The sequence below is a fragment of the Crocuta crocuta genome, unplaced genomic scaffold (assembly GCF_008692635.1).
Source record: "Crocuta crocuta isolate KB4526 unplaced genomic scaffold, BGI_CrCroc_1.0 scaffold37, whole genome shotgun sequence".
Lineage (NCBI taxonomy): Eukaryota > Metazoa > Chordata > Mammalia > Carnivora > Hyaenidae > Crocuta > Crocuta crocuta.
Genome location: NW_027532040.1, coordinates 558,864 through 581,153, shown reverse-complemented (window position 1 = coordinate 581,153; position 22,290 = coordinate 558,864). Strand labels below are relative to the sequence as shown.

Here is a 22,290-nt window from a genome sequence, read left to right as displayed (position 1 = left end):
CAGAATAGATAGCATTTCTTCTTTGGGAAAAAGGGTCTGATGACATGTTCTAATTTTGTATTTTTAGTGTATGTTAATAATTATATTTCTGTGAATAAAATCAGTACTTATTCTTGATCTTTTTCTTTAAAAACAAATGTGTCCATTTGGAATGCTGTCACTATGTAGAAAGTGATTGAAAATACATTATTTCAATCACTTAAATATGTTATAAATCTGGATTAAAATAATGCCACTTTAATAACCTTCTAGAAAAATCTATAAATCATTTTCTCGAAACCTCCCTTCAAATTGTAACCTCACTAGTATTCCACTAGATGGCATTGAAAGCCTGGAAAAAAAACCCAACAACAGGTAGGCTTTCAAAGCTATGTTTTATTTAAATCACACAAACACAAACTGATAATGAGCTAGCTGCTTTGATGGATCATTATTGTTCTAGTGGGATTTTAAGAAAACATACCGTTTCCCCACGTAAGCCAACATCTGGCATTTCATTACAAATTTATATGGTATATATATGGTTTCAGGGTATCTGATCTTGAATCCTTTTCATTTGAAACAAAACCTATTTTTGTTCAGTGATTTATGATTTTTATAACACTGATTGCATAATGAAGACAATGTTTTTGTTCTTCATTTTAGCTCTGTATAGATTTTGGTAGCTCAACATTTTTTGCTCTCATTTCGAGCTCTAAGGGTGATAGTAAGTTTGATAAAACTGTAATTTCCATTTTTAGAATTTATTATAACAGAGTAGCTTTTTTATGTTGATTAACAAAGAAATGTACAAACAGTTAAAAAAATAACACAAAAAAATCCCTTGATAAGATTTGTCTTGGTAAACCCCAATTCATACTTTGCAAGAATAAAAATTTTTCTTCTACCTCACTCCCTCTCAACAGAATGCAGTCTGCCATTCAGATATGTAATGTGAGCCATAGTCTAATAAACCAGGCACAGAAATGGAAGTTGGTTTGCATTTTTTAATTCTGTACATTTTTTTTGTGGGGGTTTGAAACCTGACTTGTGGAATGAAGATTTTGAATTCATTTTTTTTGTTTGAATAAAAATCTACTGCTGGAGATTATGTTTCCAGGCTGTTCTGTGGGTTTAAAAATTAGGTTAAATCGCTTTTCAAAATTAAAGAGAAAATTGAGTTTAATAATGGTAAGGAGAACTGTGAAGTTGTCATAACTCACTTTTTACACTTACAAAAGTGAGTAGAATTGAAAAATTTGAACTTTAGTTTTTATTTTTAATTTGTGTGGTTTTGTGTATACTTTAAAAGTGGTGGTTAAATACAAAATTTGTAGTCTTTTTTTTCCCCTCCTAAACTTGAATATATTCCCTTAAGAAGTGAACTCTTAAGTGAGAAATTGCTTTGTAAAGTTATAGCCTAGTTCCTTAGAAACCATAAATATACTGGAAATGTTTTATAACACCTTACACTTGAGGGCTTCAATTGTTTTATAGACTTGAATCCCCAGTTCTCATAAAACCTTTTGTTGTTAATGTTGGGAGGAAAATGGCTTGGCTGAAACAAAGATGTTCACTTAAATTTCTGTTATGATTGTTTTTCTTCATTTTTTCATAGTTACATTTATGATGTGCATTTTTATATGTATGTTCGTATCACTTTATCTCAGAGATGGATCAAAATGGAAAAAAATAGGCTAGGTAGAATTAGAGGTAATTCTACAGTGTACTGTGACTGCTGGAAAAGACAGCTTCTAAAATATTGACTAACTTCTTTGTTTTCTACCACTTTCCTAAAATAATCCTGCTTGGTTTATTATGTTAAGAAAATACTGAATATTTATGCTTACTTTTTTGATATAGCATCTGGCACAGTGATATGTTAAGGTATTATATTTTTAGTAAAGGAAAAATATGGCTCTATTGTATATAAAAATCTATTATTGGGTTTTAAAAAATCTCAGTTGTTGCATTTTATTGCCTCTTGGTGTATATGTAGATGCTCCCATTGACATTTTTTCCACCCTGTGAAGCCACTCTCTCTGTTTAACCTGTTGTATGCTTTCCTGCTGAAGTTTTTACTTGTGCTTTGCTTTGTATTTGTTGCCTTATTTCCCCACATTTCTCAAATTTGAAATTTTGCCTATTCTGTCTTCTCTAAACGGTACCTCTTTCCTCAGATGTGAACTCACTGCCCTTGACACCCCTGTGTTTTGTTTGTACTCCTTTATGTAATGCCTGGCAGGGACATTGTTTATTTATCTGACCTTTCCTGTTACTTTAGCCTCTACTTTTTTACTCCACTTTTGTTTCTGTATAACCCAGTATAGAGAAGTTTTACATAGGGGGAATTAAAATAAATGTTAAATTGAAATATGTGACTTGGTGGAGGAACGTATGATAATAGAGCTTTGAAAGTTAACAGGTTACAGGTTATTTCTTAATGATAGTGGGGAAGAGAGACTTGTTCTGTTCTTGCCATTGCATTTTTGCTTAATTTTCTTTATTTGTAGTGTAGTGGATTGTCATTAACAAGCACGTTGTGGCACATTTTGATGGTTTATCGCTGATAAATGATTTTTGGATTTTCAAGTTTTTTTGGAACATTTATACCACTTCAATGATAATATGTATTTATTCGTTACTATGTGGCATGAGATATATGATAAAATAAAATCCTTTAAAGAATTTTATTAGTAATAGTAGTCTGTAAGACTAAAATATTTTATTCTCAAACTTAGTATAAGTATCGAATATTATTGTAACTTAAAAAAAATCACATATTTTTATATGGTATAAGAAGTTTCATTTATTATTCTATTCCCCGGAATTTGCCTTTTAACTTTTTTGTTGGAAATCTTCTCTTGACTTTATTAATGTAAAATTTTGCCTCATGCATATATATTGACTTGCAAAATTGGTTTGAGATAAAGAATTATGTATTTTTGTATCTCTAATCCTAGGAAACCAGATTATATAATGGCAAAATTATGGACTATTTGTGTTAAGAATGTACAGTCTAGCTGTTTCTGTTTATTTTTCTAATTTACGTGCTTAAAGTGTCCCTACAATCGTTTTAACACTTATTTTTAGTTAGAAGAGACATTTTATTAAGAGTTTATGGAAAGTTTTGACTTTCAAAACAACATATTGTCTTTTCCTTTCTTTTTGTTCTCCTTTTTTTCACACAATTCACTGTGCAAATTAATTTTAGTTAGATCAGTGATTGTTATCTACAGTGTGCCTTGGCACTATGGAGCATAATGGTGGAGAATAAGGAGAAATCTCAGTTCTCCACAGGTGTGTAATCGAATTGAGCAGGCAGCACTAACAGTAGTGAAACATTTAGAGAGTGATTAGGTGAAGCAGAGTCTCACAGCCTGTAGGTGCATTGGGATTAAAAGGAACAAGGTGATTGGGATGTAGGTACAATGGAGTTTGTCTGAATGAGTTCAGATATATTGTTTTCACACAGGAGCCACTAAGTTGTTTGAAAGGAGAGGGTATTTTATAGGGGTATAGCGTTGGGCTTTTGTCTTGGGTTGAATTCTACTTTGTGTGCTATGTTTCTTTTTCTGCCTTTCCTGGTTTTATGCCTGTCCTTAGTCTAGGTTATTTAGAGTGTCAAGTGTTACATGTCTTTTCTTTGAAATTCTGTGGGTTTGTCTGCTCCCTGTGATATAATTGCTTAGTTCTCCAAGAAAGAATGGCATTTGACCTTTTATATACATATACAGATTGTATTCCTTTTACAGATTCATTACATTTTGTGGAACGTACACTTGTGAGATATTTATAACTGAAATCGTGTTTTCCTTTTGACATTCTTAATAACTTTGGATATTTGTTTTACTGTCGTGTGTGTGTGTGTGTGTGTGTATGTTTGTCCTTTACAGATGAAAAAAAACATTAGGCACAGAGAGACTCAGTTGCCCAAAGCTAATACCAGAGTCGCAACTAAAACCTTCAGATCAATTAATTAGGTAGTGTATAGAGAACTTCAGCATGGAGTTAGATGTCAGTGGCATTTATACATTTAAGATGAAAGTATTCATTCACTGCAATCTATTTAAAAATTTTTTTAATGTTTTATTTATTTCTGAGAGAGAGACACACACACAGCGTGAACAGGGGAAGGTCAGAGAGAAAGGGAGACACAGAATCTGAAGCAGGCTCCAGGCTCTGAGCTAGCGGTCAGCACAGAGCCCGCTGCGGGGCTCGAACCCACGAACCGTGAGATCATGACCTGAGCCGAAGTCGGATGCCTAACCGACTGAGCCACCCAGGCGCCCCAGCAGTCTGTTTGAATTTTTTGCTTGATTTCGTACTTGATGTTTTCAATCCTAGCAGTTTTTATAATCTTCAAAAAATTTTTTTTGAATGGTACCAACTACATTTGTTAGATAGTTGTGCTGTGAAATTCCTAGGGAGGAAACATTGCCATATCCTGACTTGGGTCTTTTTCCCTACTTCAGCTCGCAGCATCTGAAGCTGGTATTTCAAATGCCCATGGACTTTTAGGGAGGGAGATTGCCAGGAATTTCTCATCTTGTTTTCTATTTCATGTCTCACTCATTTCAGATTTTTAGTAAATGCTTGAAGGTTGCCTATGAGTAGGTTAATTGGAAACCTTTCTGTAAGTAGTATGGTTTTAACCCAGGTTTGTTCCTCAGCGCCATTGTCCAGGGTGTTATATAGGTTAGTGTGTATGTTGTAGATACACCCCCTGCCCCTCCCCCCACAGGAATGCAGCTCCCTCTGTTAGGACACTGGGTTTCTTACTTTACTTATAGTATTTGATTGCATGCTATATCAGTGATGACTGTGTCTTTGACCTTTTTTGGTTCGTATATTTTATAAGTTGAGTTTTGTTATGGAAGAGGCATTTTGTTATCCATGCACTCTTAACTATGCAGATTTGATGTTTGTGTGACTTTGCCTTCTCTTTTAAATTTATCGGAATTTTAAACAGTTAATTTTTCTCTTGAGTTTCAGATTTATTGCTCCAATATTTTCTTTTATCTTGAATCTAAGAGGAGATAATTTTATAATTAACCAGTTTACATATTTAAGATATAACTTAAAGTCTAAAAGATATATAAGCTAGGCATTGATTTTATAGATGAAAACTATGGCCTACAATAAAATAACCTAGAGTTTCTCTATTTGAAGAATAGTGTTCTCTAATTGACATTATAATTTTTGCATATTTAATCGATGATGATTTATTAAGAATTTTTGTTAAGTGTTATTTTAGGGACTAAATTATTTTAAATATTTGTTCCTTTTGTGTTCTTAAGCATATTTGAGATTAATACAAATTAAAAAAATCGCAGGACTAAATTGTTATATGTGTATAAAAATAAGTTGGTTAATTAGTGTGGCTGAAAGAGGGTATCTGAATTAATGAAACTTCCCAGTTAACTGAAGGTTTATCCAATGATGCAGTAAAATTGTAGAGGATATTAGGGGTAGGGATTTGTCTGTCAAGCTCTTTTTAGTTGTGTAAGACCACAGAAGCCCCATTCTGTATCATTAGAAAGAAAGCATTTTATCAAATACAGAGCATTAGGTTCATAATCAGATCATTAACTGCGGTATCAGCACCCTTTGAAGGAAGCCTCATGGGATTACAGAGCTAAACTTGGAATCTTTTCTGGAGCCAGTATGTCTTAGCCGAGCAGTGAGATTGCCAACACACGGAAGAATGTTTGCTCTGCGCAGGGTTGTGTTCTAATGCTGACTGTGACCCCACAAGTCATTGAGGCGTTCCTCGGTTATCTGTGCTAAATCTGAAACAGATTTTAGAATGTTAGATGAAAATATGTATATATGTGGTATGTGTGTATGACAGGCACTTTGTTTTTTGTTTGTTTTTCCTTTTGTTAAACTTCTAAATTCTTTCACCTACCAATTGGCACACACAGAATTGGAAATAAAATCTGAATCTTTAAACTCATTGGTTTTTTCTCCAATAGCTGAGTAGTTTTTAGTGTTTCAGTAGTCCTAATTTTCCATGAACTTTCCTGGTTTCTGTCGGTTTGTCTCCTTGCTCAGAATGGTGCCCAGGAGATTTGTGACTGTTAAAACAAATGATTATTTATGTCCGTGCAGGTAGAATTATAACAGCTACAAGTACTATAACTGTGATTTTTTTTTCCTTAAAGGAAGAATTCCGAGAACTTCGAGAACAGCCTAGTGACCCTCAAGCTGAACAAGAACTAATTAATAGTATTGAACAAGTATATTTTTCTACGGACTCATTTGATATTGTTAAATATGAGCTGGAGGTAAAAAAAAAATCATTAAAACCTATCTAAACTCTGTCTTGTTCAGTGGCTGAATTTATGGATGAGAGTTGAATGCTTTTTAGGGATGTTCCTTAATTTTCTTTCTTTCTTTCTTTTTCTTTCTTTCTTTCTTTCTTTCTTTCTGTCTGTCTGTCTGTCTGTCTATCTGTCTTAATACCAGGACTAGTCTCTGATGACCATATTATGATTAAGTGAACTGTCCACATTGTTTTTACAATGAAATTATTTTTAAAAATGTAAAATTAAGTGTTGCTGCAGAATATTGGTCCAGGAAACATTTCTGTACTTTTGGTTTTTAACTTTTAGCCTACAGTATGTTGGTATGCTGCCTCTATCTTATTTTATATTCTGTAAATATGTTTAGAAAAGCTCTAAGACTTTCAATCATGAATGTATCTTTTTTAAGGCTTATTTATTTATTTAGAGAGCAAGTTTGGGAGGGGCAGAGAGAGAGGGAGAGAGGGAATCCCAGGCAGGCTCTACACTGTCAGTGCAGAGCCCAATGCAGGGCTTGAATTCAGGAACCATGACATCATGACCTGAGCTGAAGTCAGATGCTTAACCAACTAAGCCACCCAGGTGCCCCTCGTGAATGTTATCTTTACATAATTGTTTAGCCATGATAAAGACCTCTTTATCCTGTATTTACTTTATATGCAGTATGTACATAGTCAGCCCCTACTCATTCTGAAGTTTCATCAATCTATTGAGACTTGGAGTCTAACTTGGAGTTTCTGATATGTATGTGGTATGTAGTTTTGTTAGTTTCCCAATCTGTCTTCTGAAAGCTGATGCGTAATCTAGAATGTACTCCAGCAACTGTTACTGTCACACTGCAGTGCATAGTTACTATTCATAGTATTTCAGAAGGGAAATATATTTTGAGTTCTCTTGTAGGCAGTAGGGATATACCTGTGGCTGGTAGAGAAGGCAGTTAGAATGAGGGACTTTCTCATTCTCCTGTCCTATAGGGCTTTGTGAGGGATGAAACTTGACCACCAGAGGGTTGGCTGACAAAGGTGTTAGGCTTTAGTGTCTGAAGTCTAGTGAGGATATTGGGAGGCCAAGAAGAGTGGGTGGGGATGGGATGTGACACTGTTTATAAGTCAGAGGTGTGCAGGTAAATGAAACAAAAGTAAACTATTTCTTACTCTTTATGGATATTTTTTAGAAGCTCCCTCCTATTCTCAATTTGCAAGAATTAGAGGAGTACAGAGACAAATTGAAACAACAGCAAGCTGCAGTAAGTAAAAAACACCTTTCTTTCTGACGTAACTAAATGAGACACAGCAGAGAGCTGTAATATTTGCATATTTTATGGTTTAAGCTAATATATTGAACAAATATTATTTAACATGACTCAGACTCAATGATACATTTATTTTAAAATTTATTCAGCTTCTCACATTACCCTGACATAGATTTGCTAGTTCTTTCTCTGGAATCTTATACGTGATTGAAGAATTTTGAACTTTTTTTACATTTCTAAGTATCTTCTCCCCACTTACAGTATATTATCTCAAAATAAAGGCCCCCACTTCTAGTTGAAAGAGGCCCATAGAGAATAGAGAGCTAAGATTCAGAAAGTCTGAATTGTAGTCACTGATTAATTGTGTAGCACTGGGCAAGTCACCTAGCCTTACTACATCTATTTCATGTTTTCTGCGAGGTGGTGGGTTAGGCCTGCATTTTCGTCAGTGCTGTAAAATTCTTTGATTCTGTGATTTTCCTTGCATTAGGCTGAGTTCCTTTAATGATACTCAGACTATACTGTAGAAGATTAATGTTAGTATGCGGTCTTGTTAATTTTTTTTAATAGTAACGGCGAATTAGTAGTAAATGTATCTGTTTGAATTTAAGATGTGATTTTTAATAATACATATGACAAATAAAGGAAGATGTATTTCTCTTTCTTTTGTATTATACTCAACGGTCTCAGGGAGTGCTGGGATCTCCCTGGGTGTAGCAACAGTGGTCTGGGAAAGGGACTTGACCATTAAGAAGGTTGTGTGGTAAAAGTGTGTTGTGATTTTTGGAGAGCTAGATTTCAGTGGATGGTGGCTTCTTTTGGCTCCTATTGGTTTCAGCATGTTTAAGTATGTATGTATCTATCTTGTACATGATGTGGTAGTATTCTTTGGGGAAAGAACCCCATCACAAGGGCCATATAGCATAATGACCTCTGGAATTTGGTAAATTTGGGCTTGAATCCCAGGCTTGTAACTTACTGTGGTGGCTGTGGGTGAGTTACTACTATATTGAAGATTACTCATCTGGAAAATGAGGAAGCATGTAATTCGTTTTAATAGATTGCCATGAGTAGTAATTGAGATAATATAGGGAAAGCATTTAGTACACTGCCTGGCACAGTGCAGACTAACAACTATATCATCTATTTTAAACTATTTATGTATGTATTTTTAATACCTTTTTTTTAATGTTTATTTATTTTTGAGAGAGAGAGAGTGAGCAGAGAGAGAGAGGGAGGTGCAGAATACCAAGCAGGCTGCAGGCTCTGAGCTGTCAGCACCGAGCCTGATGTGGGGCTTGAATTCATAAACTGCAAGATTGTGACCTGAGCCGAAGTCGGACAGTTTACCGACTGAGCCACCCAGTGCCCCTATTTTAAACTATTTTTTTAAAAACCTAATTTGGTAAAATTAGGTGAATTTCTTTCTGGGAACATCTACACAAATTCATATCTATACCAATTCAAAGCAGTTAAGAAAATTGAGAAGGATTAATACAATAGTTGAATGTATATGTAATGCTTTGTTCTCAGTTGGCTTGGGAAGGGGAAGGGAAACTCAACTAATTGTTTCTTGAGCAAAAATCACATCAAGGGTAAAAACGTCTTGGATATGCCATGCTCCGTGGTACCTGTAGTGTAGCCTAGTAAGTGTCCCTGAAATTGTGAAATAAGAGTCTCTTATTCAAAATCATTATAATTCTGATTTGCATAACAGACTAACATTTTTCATGAAATTGACCAAGGAAACCTTAGGTATGTTAATAACATTCCAAAAAAAAAAAAAAAAATCCAAAAACATGTTTTCCAGTTTTCAGAAGTAGAGGACCAAATTACTATTTGTCTTTTTATGTAGTATAGAGGATCTAAAGGTTACAGGATGTTCTCTGTTTCCCAGATGCTATCTCCATAAATTCAGCTGATTAGATATTTATCTTATGAGTTCATCTTTTGAAAGAAAATCGTATACTTTTGTGCATATTAGTTAAATCAGATGATACTCATATTATTAACAGTAGTAATGATCAGTTATTGAGTTTCTATTCAGGACAAAGTACTATGCTCTCTGTTATACCCCTTTTACTAATTTCATAGCCCAGAACATGCTGTAGAAGTAATTGGGAAGATCTATGGAATATTCTTGCAAAAATTTAAAATGTAAAATGGAACAGGAAGCATGTGCTTTTTCTTTTACTTCCTCTGTTTGATTGCATGTTTTTATAGGTCTCTAAAAAGGTAGCAGATTTAATCCTTGAAAAACAGCCTGCTTATGTAAAGGTAGGATGATATTTGTTATTTTTAATAGTAAAATTTAAAAAATACTTAAGTGACTTATACTTGAAACTGTTGAAGTAATTTATTGTCTTGTCTGTAGTTATTGTATAGCAACAAATTGACTCTGTTTGAGGTGGAGGAGGGACTTTTTATATATTTTTTTCTTTCTCATTTGGGGAATTTACCAAACTGAAGAAGTGAAAGTTTTATCAGTGATTCTAAAGTAATCTCTTTGGTTTGTCCAAACTTTAGAAGGCCCAGTGAAAATTGCTTCCGTGTACTTTGTAACATGAGATCATTAATAATGACTGCTCAATGGAAGTGTAACAACCTGTGTTTAAAATATAATAAAATTGGAATCTTATAGCTGAATCTGTCTTTGCATCTGAAAATCAGAGACTTCAGAATCCATTGAAATACTCAGCAGTATTCAAATGAAGACATTCATTGTCAAAACATTTTAGCAAACAGAAATCATATCCTTGATTATCTTCTGAAGTTCTGTTGGGTAGAAATATTTCAGTACTATTAGTATTTGTATTATTAGTATTTGTTTATGCTTGTATAAAATGAGTTTGATCTAGATTTCCTTATAAGCAATATTGACTAAATATTTATCATATATGATTATGAAAATCATTTAAAGGAAGTCATTTTTAATTTATTTTGTGAAAAACACACCAACAGTTTTTTTTTTTTTAATGTTTTATTCATTTCTGAGAGAGAGAGAGCATGAGCAGGGGAGGGTCAGAGAGAGAGGGAGACACAGAATCTGAAACAGGCTCCAGGCTCTGAGCCAGCCGTCAGCACAGAGCCCGACACGGGGCTCGAACCAACGAACCATGAGGTCATGACCTGAGCCGAAGTCACTTAACTGACTGAGCCACCCAGGCGCCCCACACACCAACAGTTTTTAAGTTTTTTTTATTTTTTTTGCTACTAGGTATTTTTGTTGCTACTTTGTTTTCCAAGTGAGCTTTTCTCTGAAACCCACTAAAGTTTTTGTTAGCATATCATATAAATAATAAGAAAAGTAAAACCTTCAACAATAACCTATACCTGATTTTCCATAGGAACTTGAAAGAGTTACCTCATTACAGACGGGTCTTCAGTTAGCTGCTGTCATCTGCACAAATGGGAGGAGGTATTGCATTTGATGGTATTTTGTTTTTTAAGCTGGAAAACATTTTAGTAAAAAATGCAAAACCATCACTGATAATTGATTTTAGAATACCATTCATTAACCGAACATATATTATGATCTAAAAACTACGCGAAGAAGGTGTGTGTGAAGTGAAATGTCTATGAGTCTAGTTATGGCTTTAACGTACTACTGTTTTTATATTGCTTAGGTTAGTGCTTCTCAAACTCTAAGGATCAGTATTTTTTCTTTTTAAATTTCCAACTTATTACAGACTGTTTTTATAAAATGCAATAAAAACAAAATTCTAAGAAAATAATATATATAAATATATAATATAGTCTCAATTTTTTATTAATTCATCAAACATAAAATTATTATATCAACTTTTGCGCTAAGTGGATTTTTAATATTTACTCTCAATTTCTGTACTTTTCTTGTGATGGATCAATAACAGTTTGAGGGTTGGCATCAGTCTACCCACCATGTTTTGAATAATGCTAGTCTAGATTGAGCTGTTGAATAAATTTGTCAAATAGTAGTCATAATCCCTGATTTTAAGGGTAATTGAAGATACTATCTCATCAGTTGCCTAATTGTTCTGTGTGAATAGTATTCTTATTATAATAGAAAAATATAACTATTCTTCACTTTTGCAGACACTTGAATATTGCCAAGGAAGGTTTTACTCAAGCTAGTTTAGGCCTTCTTGCAAATCAAAGGAAACGTCAGTTGCTGATTGGACTTCTGAAGTCTCTGAGAACCATAAAAACATTGGTATATACAGGTTAATATTTAAAAATTAAAACTTAATTTTATGGCTGAAACAGATTTAACCTTTGATTTTTGTTTTTCTTTAGCAAAGAACAGATGTGCGCTTAAGCGAAATGTTAGAGGTAAGTTAACAAAATTTGAAAATTTGGTAATCTTGATAATTTAAATTGAAAAATTATAGTGGAGAACATTCAGGTATACATTGTTTTCAAATTGCTATATAGTATAAGGAACATTTTTAGACGCTTAAATTTACTTGCTCTAGAGCATTTTTCTGTTGACATGTTTCATTTAGAAAAATTTATTTGGGAAAATCCTTACTTTGTAGCAATGTGAGAATGTTAACTTCAGTCACCCAAATAGCAATAAAATTGTCTTTTGTATCAAACATGTAGTAGTGATTTAAGGAATATATCACATTTGAGTTATGTTTGGTATCTCTTATATTAATCGGTTTTCTGAGTGAGCCATCTGTAATTACTGTGTGACTTCTAAACTTTGAATTGAGAAATGCATATGGAAATTTCATTTGGGGGGTGCCTGGGTGGCTCAGTCAGTTAAGCGTCTGACTTTGGCTACAATCTCCCAGTTTGTGAGTTTGAGCCCTGCATTGGGCTCTGTGCTGACAGCTCAGAGCCTGGAGCCTGCTTCAGATTCTGTGTCTCCCTCTCTGGCCCTCCCCTGCTCATGCTCTGTCTCTTTCTCTCTCTCTGAAAAATAAACAAACATTCAAAATAATTTAAAAAAAAATTTTCATTTGGCATTAAATTACTGGTTAGGTGATAAAAATATTCCAAGGCTATTAATGAATATTTCATTTTTTTCTAGCTTTGTTTTAAAATATTTATTGATTTCTTGGTGGCAGAACTGTTGAATGTTGATTACAAGTGGAATTCTTACTGTTTTGGAACATTTTATGTAAACATTACTGAAAGAAGATATGTTAACAGTTAGAGAACACCTTCCCTGTGAAGCAGCTTATTATTCTATATAGGCTTTATCCACATGTCTTGATCTTAGAGGGCTGTTACTGTGTATGTAAGGGAACAGAGTATTTTGTCTGTGCATACATTTTAGGCTTGGAGCTAGTTGTCTTTTTATATTTTATTATTTATCTATCATTGGTATTCTAATCCTTATTTAAGAGGAATTAAAATTTTCTGGTTCTCTAACTTTTAGACAGAGTGTAAGCAGAGATTAGTTGTTTTTCAGGGGCTTTAGGAAAAATGTTTCCTGTCTAATAACTTCTGCTGTTGTTATCTTAAGGAGGAAGACTATCCAGGAGCTATTCAGTTGTGCCTGGAATGTCAGAAAGCCGCCAGCACTTTTAAACATTATAGTTGCATAAGGTAAGGTAATGCAAAAATGTTGAAGCTGACTCTGTTGTCAGTTTTTAACATAGGAGCTCTGTAACATACACTGGTAACAAACATTGAAAATTAACATTAAGTGCTACGTTCTAGCTGAACATTCTTTTGTTCATAAATGACCAGTACAATGAAATTATAAATAAGTCTTAAGGTGGGAAAGATCAGATACTTTTTAATCCTACCCTTTCTTGTTACCTCACTGAAACTCTTTTTTTTTTTTTCATATTATTTCCAATGTATGGAGTAGTAGAGAAGAATAATGTAACTGTTTACGTTTCTCTTGCATCTCTTGGGAATTTTTCCTCCTTAACTTTGCCCAGCTTATAAATATTGAGAGTGTTACTACAGTTCGTTTTTCAGATCCAGATGGTTCAAGTGTTTGGCTCACCCTGATAAGAATTATTTTGGAAAACTTAAGCATGTTTTGATTTTGTGTAATAATCATCTTTGTCGTATTTAAGTGATTATGTATTTAAAGTGTTACATCTTTTGTTTCATTATTTATAAAATGTACAACGGAAACATGGCCGTTGTATCCTTTGCTATTAGTTCTGCTTTATTAATGGGTTTTTGGGCTGCTTAAAATGAAGGTTTTACATTGCTGGTGGCAGTCCCTTGGGGAGTTTCCATCATTCTTCTAAAACCATCACAAGTAAACATGCACTCTAAGTAAAATAGTCTGCTTGCCAAGCAAACCCAGTTTCAAATTAAATTCATACCTGTCCTATAATATATTAGCCCCTCAGTCTCTCCTGTATGGAAATTCTGGCAGGCAGTGAGCATGATGCATTGATGTTGTAGATGTTGATTGTTAATATCTAAAAAATAAAAAGGATTATGGTAGACGAAAACATTAATACAGCCTTAATTAAATTTTTCCTTTTAATATACCCCCACATCATAGCTCTCTGTGGGATGTAGGATAAGAGCTAGCTATTTCCCTGGGAGACGTGACTATTTAAATATTTATGGTATTTTTTTCTTTAAGATCATGCATACTGAAGCAACACATTTTTTTTTTTTTTTAATTAGGAAATGTGTGGCTGGGTAGTTCCAGTGAGTGACGTTTCGTTTTTATCCATTGTGATACTGATTAGCTGTCACTATTAAAAACTTGATTATGTTCTTTAGATTTTTAAAATTTAAATTGGGTGAAGAGAGAGTTAGCTCTGTTATGTTCAATGTATTTGAAAATTTCTAACAAGGCCTTCTGGGTTCTGAAGAAACAGCACACATTTAGTTTGTTTTCTGGTGATCAGTTATAGTGAGAACAGCTTATATGTGATTGGTTGAACATAACTCAGGCAGTTATACATTCCTTTTTATGATATGCTAGGTGCTTTGCTTTGGAATTGGCTGAATAGTGATGAACCACACATAATCTAATCAGGATAATCCCCGATTTTCTTGATAATCTCAGTAATCTATCAAGAAGGGCTTGGACTAAAGAAGGCATAGTGGGATGGGACTTAAAGAGATGGGAATGAGACATACAAGGGAAGCATTGAGATTGAACTCTCCTTAGAGGTCAAGAGTAAGGGGGGCCTGAAGGAGGGGCATAAGAGTTAGCTAACACAGGTATGAGGTACATTCTGAGTATAGTGATGAATTCTTTGTTGCAGAGATAACAGGCAAAATGAAGACTGAAAATATCTATCTATTGGATTTATAGCAACAAAGAAATCATAGCTGACTTGGTTGGGACAGATTTGCTTGAAGTGGAAGTATAGGATGAGGAAATTTTATAAAGAGGGGAGATGTGTAATTGAGGGGGGAAGCTGAATATATGAAAATCTATGGGAAAGTGAGAGGTTGAAAATAAAATAGAGAACATAATATGTGAAGGCGTTGTAGGTATTATAGTAGAATAGACTTTAAAAAGGTCACCATTTATTATAATAGGAAACTTGGTGGCAGGAAATTGAGGTAGCAGGTGACATGTGTTGGCACTTTGTTTTCTTCAATAATGAAAAATTTTAGCTGTGCTAAAGTAATTTTATTACTTGATGAAAGTTAACTATACAAAATGTTTCTTAAAGAAATTTTTATTTGGGCTTTTTAAAGTTAGCATGAAGTGACTTCTAAGTTCTTTCTCATTAAGGTATAGTGATATATGGAGGAGGTGTGACAGTTATCTGACCTGGTAAAAAGGTTGGACTTGCAATGATCTAGAATGGTGACTTAAAATAATAATTATTTTATTTTAAGGACTACCTTATATAAGAAGCATGCTGTGTTTATGCATGTGAATTGTGCATGTAATAATAAGAAAAGTTTATCTTACTCTCTGAAAATAGGTAAAAATACATGCACAAATATATTAAAATGTCCCAAGGAATTAATTTTACCCTAGTCTTCCCAGGAAATCTGTTAGAGCTGTGTTTTTATTTTAGCAATTTAGTGACAATGCCAAGGTAGCTCAGAGAGCTTAGCTACTAGTTAGAATTGTTTGGTAGTGATGTTAGCCCCTCCACCAGAATTCTTCTTCCCCACACACCAGTGCTGTTTGTTTTGCTAGCCACCATTCACTCTGCTTAACCCATTCCCCTTTTCCCTTTACCTCTTGTTTTACACTTTTGTTCCTAGTGGAGAGCTTGAGAAGTTTGTTCACTTCTGGTAGATAGTGTGATATGGGATATAGTGATAGAGTTAGTAGATGCGTGGGTCAGGTTGAGTCTGCAATTTTATTCTAACTTCCTTTTATTAATTAGACACACACTTTTTATTCTGTGCATTTATTTTCCTTTCTTTTGTTCTTTTCCCTCTGGTCTTTTAATTTTATTTTTTATTTTCTTAATTTCTTTGTTTTTAGTTTTATTATTTTTGAGAGAGAGTGCAAGCTGGGGAGGGACAGAGAGAGAAATGGGGACAGAGGATCTAAAGCAGGCTCTGCACTGACAGCAGAGAGTCCAATGTGGGACTTGAACCCATGAACCATGAGATCATAACCAAGCCGGAGTTGGACACACAACTGACTGAGCCACCCAGGCACCCCTTCACTGGTTTTCTAAATACATTACTGAGCCTATTCTTGAGCTCTCTGATTAGGACTGTTCAGATATGATTGATCAACACTTTAAAAATTCATTTAATTTATCTGGAGCTGTGGAATTTAACCAAAGACAAGATGGAATCTTTACTTGTACCTTAGTGAATCCGAGTGAAAAATCATTTGACACTCTGGTAATCACAGAAATAGTAACTAGTTTCCAACTACTTATACTCTGATTTTCTTTAACATTTAAATTTATTTTTATTCTATTGATGACTAGAGAATCATGAAGCATATTCTCTTTAGAAGTGTCCAGAAGAGAACAACCTGTGATGCAGAGCATTTTTGGACTCTGGTGTAATTTTAAAAAAAATATATTTAGGCAAGTTCATATGCACAATGAACCTGCTTGTCCACTTCTTAATTTTTTGGGGGTGAAGTGTATGTTCCTCTTTTCTTTGCTAGTCACATTGCTCTTTTATTGGAAATAAAGTTTTTGGTAGATGGCAGAGACCCTGTGGTCTTAGGAGTAGATTACATAGGGCAACTGAGGGCTAACTCTTATGATTCTGAAAGCAGGAAGAACAGAATTCATGTATTTGCTTCTGCATAAAGAAGCAAATTGTCTCAGGTTATATGACTGTATTGTCTCAGGTTATATGACTGTGTAGTTTAATACATAAAGTACCAAGTAATCTCATGTACCCAGTAGATTGAAAACTGGAAGAAAACTTGTACTCCTTTAGTACCTTGTATTTTCCTTTAGATACGATGTGTTTCAGCATCTTTAATAAAACTTGCTATAAAGCTATAACACCAGTTGTGTTCACTTTTATAACTGACAGGGAACATTTTCACATTATTTGACATTTCTTGAGTTGATCGACAGATTCATATAGTTGGGATTTACTGGGAATGGGAATCAGAATGTGTTTATGTTAAAGTGTGTCTGCGAATGAAGCATTTAACTTCTTTTTCACTTGAAATTTATCTAAATTAGTTTCAAGAAAAGTTATTTTTAAAAGTCAAAACTGCTTTAGTGTATTTTATTTCATTTGAATGAAACCGCTTGAGGGAATCTGAGAGCATTCTGGATTATGCGCTGAAAAGTTTGTATACCATCAGAACTAGAATATCTTTGTTGAGCACTGAAGCAAAGACACATGTATTTAATTTCTCATAACCTTCAGAATACCCTTCCCCCCATGCAGAATATGAACTTGGCAATTGAATGAAAATTGTAGGTTATAGAACTCCTTTAAATAATTCATAGAATAATGAACACAGCTTTGGGGTACAAATACAGCAATACTGTAGGGACTATGCTTCCTGTGTTGTCCTTGATTCCTTTCTAGCAAGACGTCATGCTCTGTCTTTGTCTAGGTTCAGGTAAGGGAAATCTAGGAACTCTGGCTGTGGCAGTGTTTAAACAGTGAGTATTTCTTCTAGGTCATCAGGCCAGCTAGTAAGACCCATGAGTGGATTTAGAGTCCTAGTTATTTGGTCAGCTTCAGCAGAGTAATAGATAGCATGCTATTCTCATAACTGCCTATACTCCTTATCTTTTATTTGGTTTTCCTCTGTCTTCCTCCCCCATACTGCACCATTTTGAAATAATGTAAAGTAAAATCTAAGGGCAAAACATAAATATTTAAACAAAAGTGTCTTAGGGGCACGTGGGTGGCTCAGTCGGTTGAGTGCCCGACTTCGGCTCAGGTCATGATTTCATGGTTCCTGAGTTTGAGCCCTGCATCCAGCTCTTTGCCAACAGCTCAGAGTCTAGAGCCTGCTTTAGATTCTATGCTTCTCTCTCTCTCTGCCCCTTCCCAACTCATGCTCTCTCTCTGTCTCTCAAAAATAAATAATGTTTTAAAAAAAAATTTAAACACAAGTGTCTTAAACAAAAACTAAACCGTTTCTTTCTGCCCTATCCACCATTTTCTTTCCTATTCCCTAGAGTAAACCACTTTCACAGCTTATTAGGGTTTTTTTCCCCCAGTAGATCTCATTATAATTTAAAATGCTATGTCAAAATATCTTTTTCATGATTCATCATTGTAGATAGTTGTTGATTCTCTGTTTACTCCTCAAATTAAAATACCAGTAAAATATAAGAATTTGGTATACTTCCTTTAACTTCTCCACCTTCTCCGGTTTTGTTAGCGAAACTGTTATTTTTATTTCATCAAGTTTATAACATGTATACTCTTTTTGCAGCTATAATTAAATCTTCCGCGTTTTCTTGGTAGGTTACTTCTAAAAAAATGAATCTAATAGAACTTGTATTTCTTGTAGTATGATTATGTAAATATTATCTGCAAAACTAAGTAGAGTGGTTGGACTTATTTAAAAAGCCATTTTTGGTCTCTCTGTGAAAATAAACATCCATTAGTGTTTGCTTTTTTTTAAATTTATTGAACATGTTTCACCTTTTTTGGGTCCTACTCAACTGTAATATTTGCTTTTTTGCATGTTTTCCTTTGTCTTGTTTTGTTACAGTTTTATTACAGTTACCTCTCTGAGGTTTTGTTTTTGTTTTTTTTTTGGATATGGGATACATGGGCAATGTATTTTCAAATTTTGAAGTGATGTTAACTTAGTCTATGTCCATGATTAAAAGAAAAGTTAGTTTTTTTCTTAAAAAATGGAACACATTGTTCAATTGTCCATTAGCCTTTTGTTTATATGACAGGCTCAGATGCTATTCTCATTCTCATAATAGTGTCTTTTTTCTTTTCTTTCTTTTTTTTTTTTTGACGTTTAATGATATTTCTTTTGATTTGGTGTCCTAAAATTTTACCAGCTGTCTAGAAAAGTCATCTGTTTCAGACTCTTTACTCCTAAATGGTGAGACAAGAAGGAAGTATTATTTAATCTTATCTACATGAGATGCTACGTTACTTGTTTTACTAGGAACTTTTGAAATGTGTTTGTTCTCTCGGAGCTTATAATAACAGACAGTTAACAGACAGGACTGTGGGATAATATTCCAGTTAAGAACAGACTACATAAACAAAAGACCATCAGAAATATTCATGCTGTGAATGGCTTACTGTCTTATTACCCCTGCAGGAATGAAAATATTGACATCTGTTAAGAGTGTGAGTAGAAGCTAGGCACTGTCAGCTTTGACAGCATTGACTGTACAGTAATTCTAAATTAGATTGGTATAAAGTTTTCTGGCTAAATCTTTATTTTTTTAGCTTTCAGGAATTGAATCATGATAGTGGTGATAAGGATGGTGGTTGTGTAAAATATTTAAACATTTTTTGGACTTTTCTATGTGTCATGTACTGTACTAATCATTTCCTGTACCTTTTCTTCCTTGGTATTGATAAAATATTCCACAGAGGTATTATTATTGCTTCCATTTTATAGATGAGGAAATGGATACTTTGTAAAGTAAGTGACAGAGCCAAGATTTAAACTTTGGTCTCTTGGAACACAGAACCTGTTGCCCTTAACCACTACTACGTTATACTGTCTAGTAGTGTACTCAGTGTTCTATATAGTGGACACTCATGGCCAGGAGGATGATTTTTATAATCTGCTCCAGTGGCAGAGTTAATTGTATTTTTTTCCTAAACCTGTTTCTACCAGTTGTATTTGTTACTGTATTTATGCTGTTTTAGTAAATAAAGGAATGAAATGAAACAGGTTTTTGAAAGTAAGTTAAATGCATTGGAAAAACAAAACACATTGTTGAAAATATGTTTCCTTTTGAATTTGTTGTAGATGAGACACCTCATAAAAATTAGGGGATCTAAGGTAACTAAATGTGATCTGGCATTTGGATTACTTTGCATTTGTCTTTAAGTTCCTACTTCATCATAAAGACACTGAAACTTGAAATTATGGACAATTTATTTGTGATTTGGCTCATGTAAGACTAAGAAGTTAAAACCCCTCTCAAGAGAAAAGATTTTGGGTCTAAGTCAGAAGTGTGTAAATGAATTGCAGTTATACAATTTTAGTTAAAACATTCAATATACATTTAGACAGACAGACAGACAGACACACACACACACACACACACACACACCCATATAAACACTCCCGTTTTAACTTTGATTAATTGACAAACTGAAAGGTCTGCTGAACTTTAGCACAGAGTGGGTAAGCTTTGTCTTAAGGAGCCAGATAATATTTTAAGCTTTGTAAGCAGTAAAGTTTTAGTTGCAACTGTTCACCTCTGCCCTTGTGAATTGAAAGCAGCCATAGTTAGTATGTAAACAAGTCCATGTGGCTGTGTTCCAATAAAACTTTATTTAGAAACATAGGCTGTTGGCTAGATTTGGCTCCTGGGCCTGATCGCTGCTCTAGAATTATAATTCATAAAGTTTAGAGATGTTTTGAACACCTATACTATTCTAAGGAGTGGACTCCGATTTCTGAACAGAGTGAGGACAGAGGTCTGGGTAGATTCAGAGTGATCTTATTTCTTTTACAGCCTTGTTCATGGTTTGAAGGACCGTGTGGACATTTCCTGGTATCCCATCATTGTTGGTTTCACTTCACAGTGTTTGAAAGCCAGGTTTTCTTTGCAGTATGTTAATAAACTCCCTGCCACCTATGAGTAAATTGAAACCACTGGAATAGATCTCTGATCTAAATAACTGAAATATCTTGGCCAATGGACCAAGATAAGTATAAACTTGGAAGTATAAATTTTACTTAAGCTCATTTTAAAGTTTTAGCATTCTACTGAATCATATACAAAGATGTAGTAATTGGGTAACTAGTATTTAGCATGTAATCGAATTTTGAAACTTTAGAACAAGAAGCAACCCTTTAGATCGAGCACACTTTTGTATAGGAAACTGATGCCCAGGGATATTAAGAGACTGGACTTAAATCACATGGCTCATTAATAACAGACAGGGAAGGATCATTAAGATGCTCATTACCTCTATACCATGTTGTTTCTCCTTGTGTTCATATTGTACGCAATTTGATTTATATGCAGCCTTTCCAGGACCTGTTTTATGAGTGTATATATACTAGATCAGCTGTTTAAAAGAACAGTATTAGCTAGTTATTTATGGATATGTTATATTTAATATCTTCTGTAGAGATGTTAAAAATGCCCCCTAAAATTGTTTGATTTATTCTATTCAGCTTGCAAATAGCCTTTAATAGCTTTTAGCCTTCCATCTTAGAACTAGTAATTTTTTTTGACCATAATGTAGGTTTTATTTATCCAAATGTTTCTGAATAGATCCTTTTAGCATACTTTCATTAATAGACTGAAATAACATGAATTCTTGTTTCTAAATGATGGCTAAAGGTCTCCTTGAAGGCTGTGCATTTAATATACACACTCCTTAATCACCTAATTTTTATACATGTATTTTCAATTAGTAGTAAATTGTTGTCAAAATGCATTGGTAGATTTTGAAAGCATTTTAAAGCCAAAATGTTTCATTTAAAGATTTTTCTATTTAAAATCTTATACATACTATTTGCATTACCATGTTTACATTAATTCTTAATACATGGGATATAGTCATTTTAACCATAAGTAATAGGAGCACTAAAACCATCCAGATTTATGATAATTTCATAAATACTAAAGCCCTTTTTTTTTTCAATTGAGGAATTGAAGAAGGCATTACTCTCAACTGTGAATGAGTTTAGATATATTTCTTTTTCTCCCAATCTCAAAATACTCCCTGTACAAATATGTTTACCAGCTCTAACCTACTTACTCTTCCAGGTATTCTTGCCTCTCTGTATCTGGGTCTCTGTCTTCAGCCTTAGTGAACTTCTGAGCCTTGTATAAAAGAGGAGTAGAACTGCTTTAGTTCTACTTATCTCTCTTTTTTCTCTTCCTAAGGTACCCGTAGACTCAGACTTTAGTGCAGTTCTTTTTCTTCTAAAACATTCTCCTTTCTCTTCTAAAACATTCTCCTTTCTCTTTTTCTATCTCTGTAGTTTTATTTATTGAGATACAAAATAGGAGCTAAAGAAATGTTGGGAAAATTTCACCATTTATGTTTGAATTGCAAATTTGACTCAGCAGTGAGTCAGGCTGTGAGTTTAGTTAGTCCTGGAGATTCCTGGAGAATAAGCCACGGTCTTTGCTAAGGGAGACAGTCACAGATATTCCCTTCTATCATTTGGTATGTTGGAAACAGCATTGTGAAACTGAGGGGAACAGTCAGCAGGGGAAGACTTCCTGGAAAAGTCTTCCTGGAAAA

General features: G+C 34.0%; 1 protein-coding gene across 2 annotated transcripts in view; it reads left to right on the top strand.

Moving 5' to 3' along the window:
• The window catches only part of VPS50 (VPS50 subunit of EARP/GARPII complex), a 129,762-nt gene that overhangs the window by 13,687 nt on the left and 93,785 nt on the right, over positions 1-22,290 (top strand). For both annotated transcript variants that reach the window (XM_077776242.1, XM_077776241.1), the window contains exons 3-9: positions 6,147-6,269; positions 7,462-7,533; positions 9,763-9,816; positions 10,887-10,957; positions 11,614-11,731; positions 11,815-11,850; positions 12,995-13,077. In XM_077776242.1, coding sequence (XP_077632368.1) covers positions 6,147-6,269; positions 7,462-7,533; positions 9,763-9,816; positions 10,887-10,957; positions 11,614-11,731; positions 11,815-11,850; positions 12,995-13,077 — 557 coding nt within the window. The remainder of the gene's footprint in view (positions 1-6,146; positions 6,270-7,461; positions 7,534-9,762; positions 9,817-10,886; positions 10,958-11,613; positions 11,732-11,814; positions 11,851-12,994; positions 13,078-22,290) is intronic.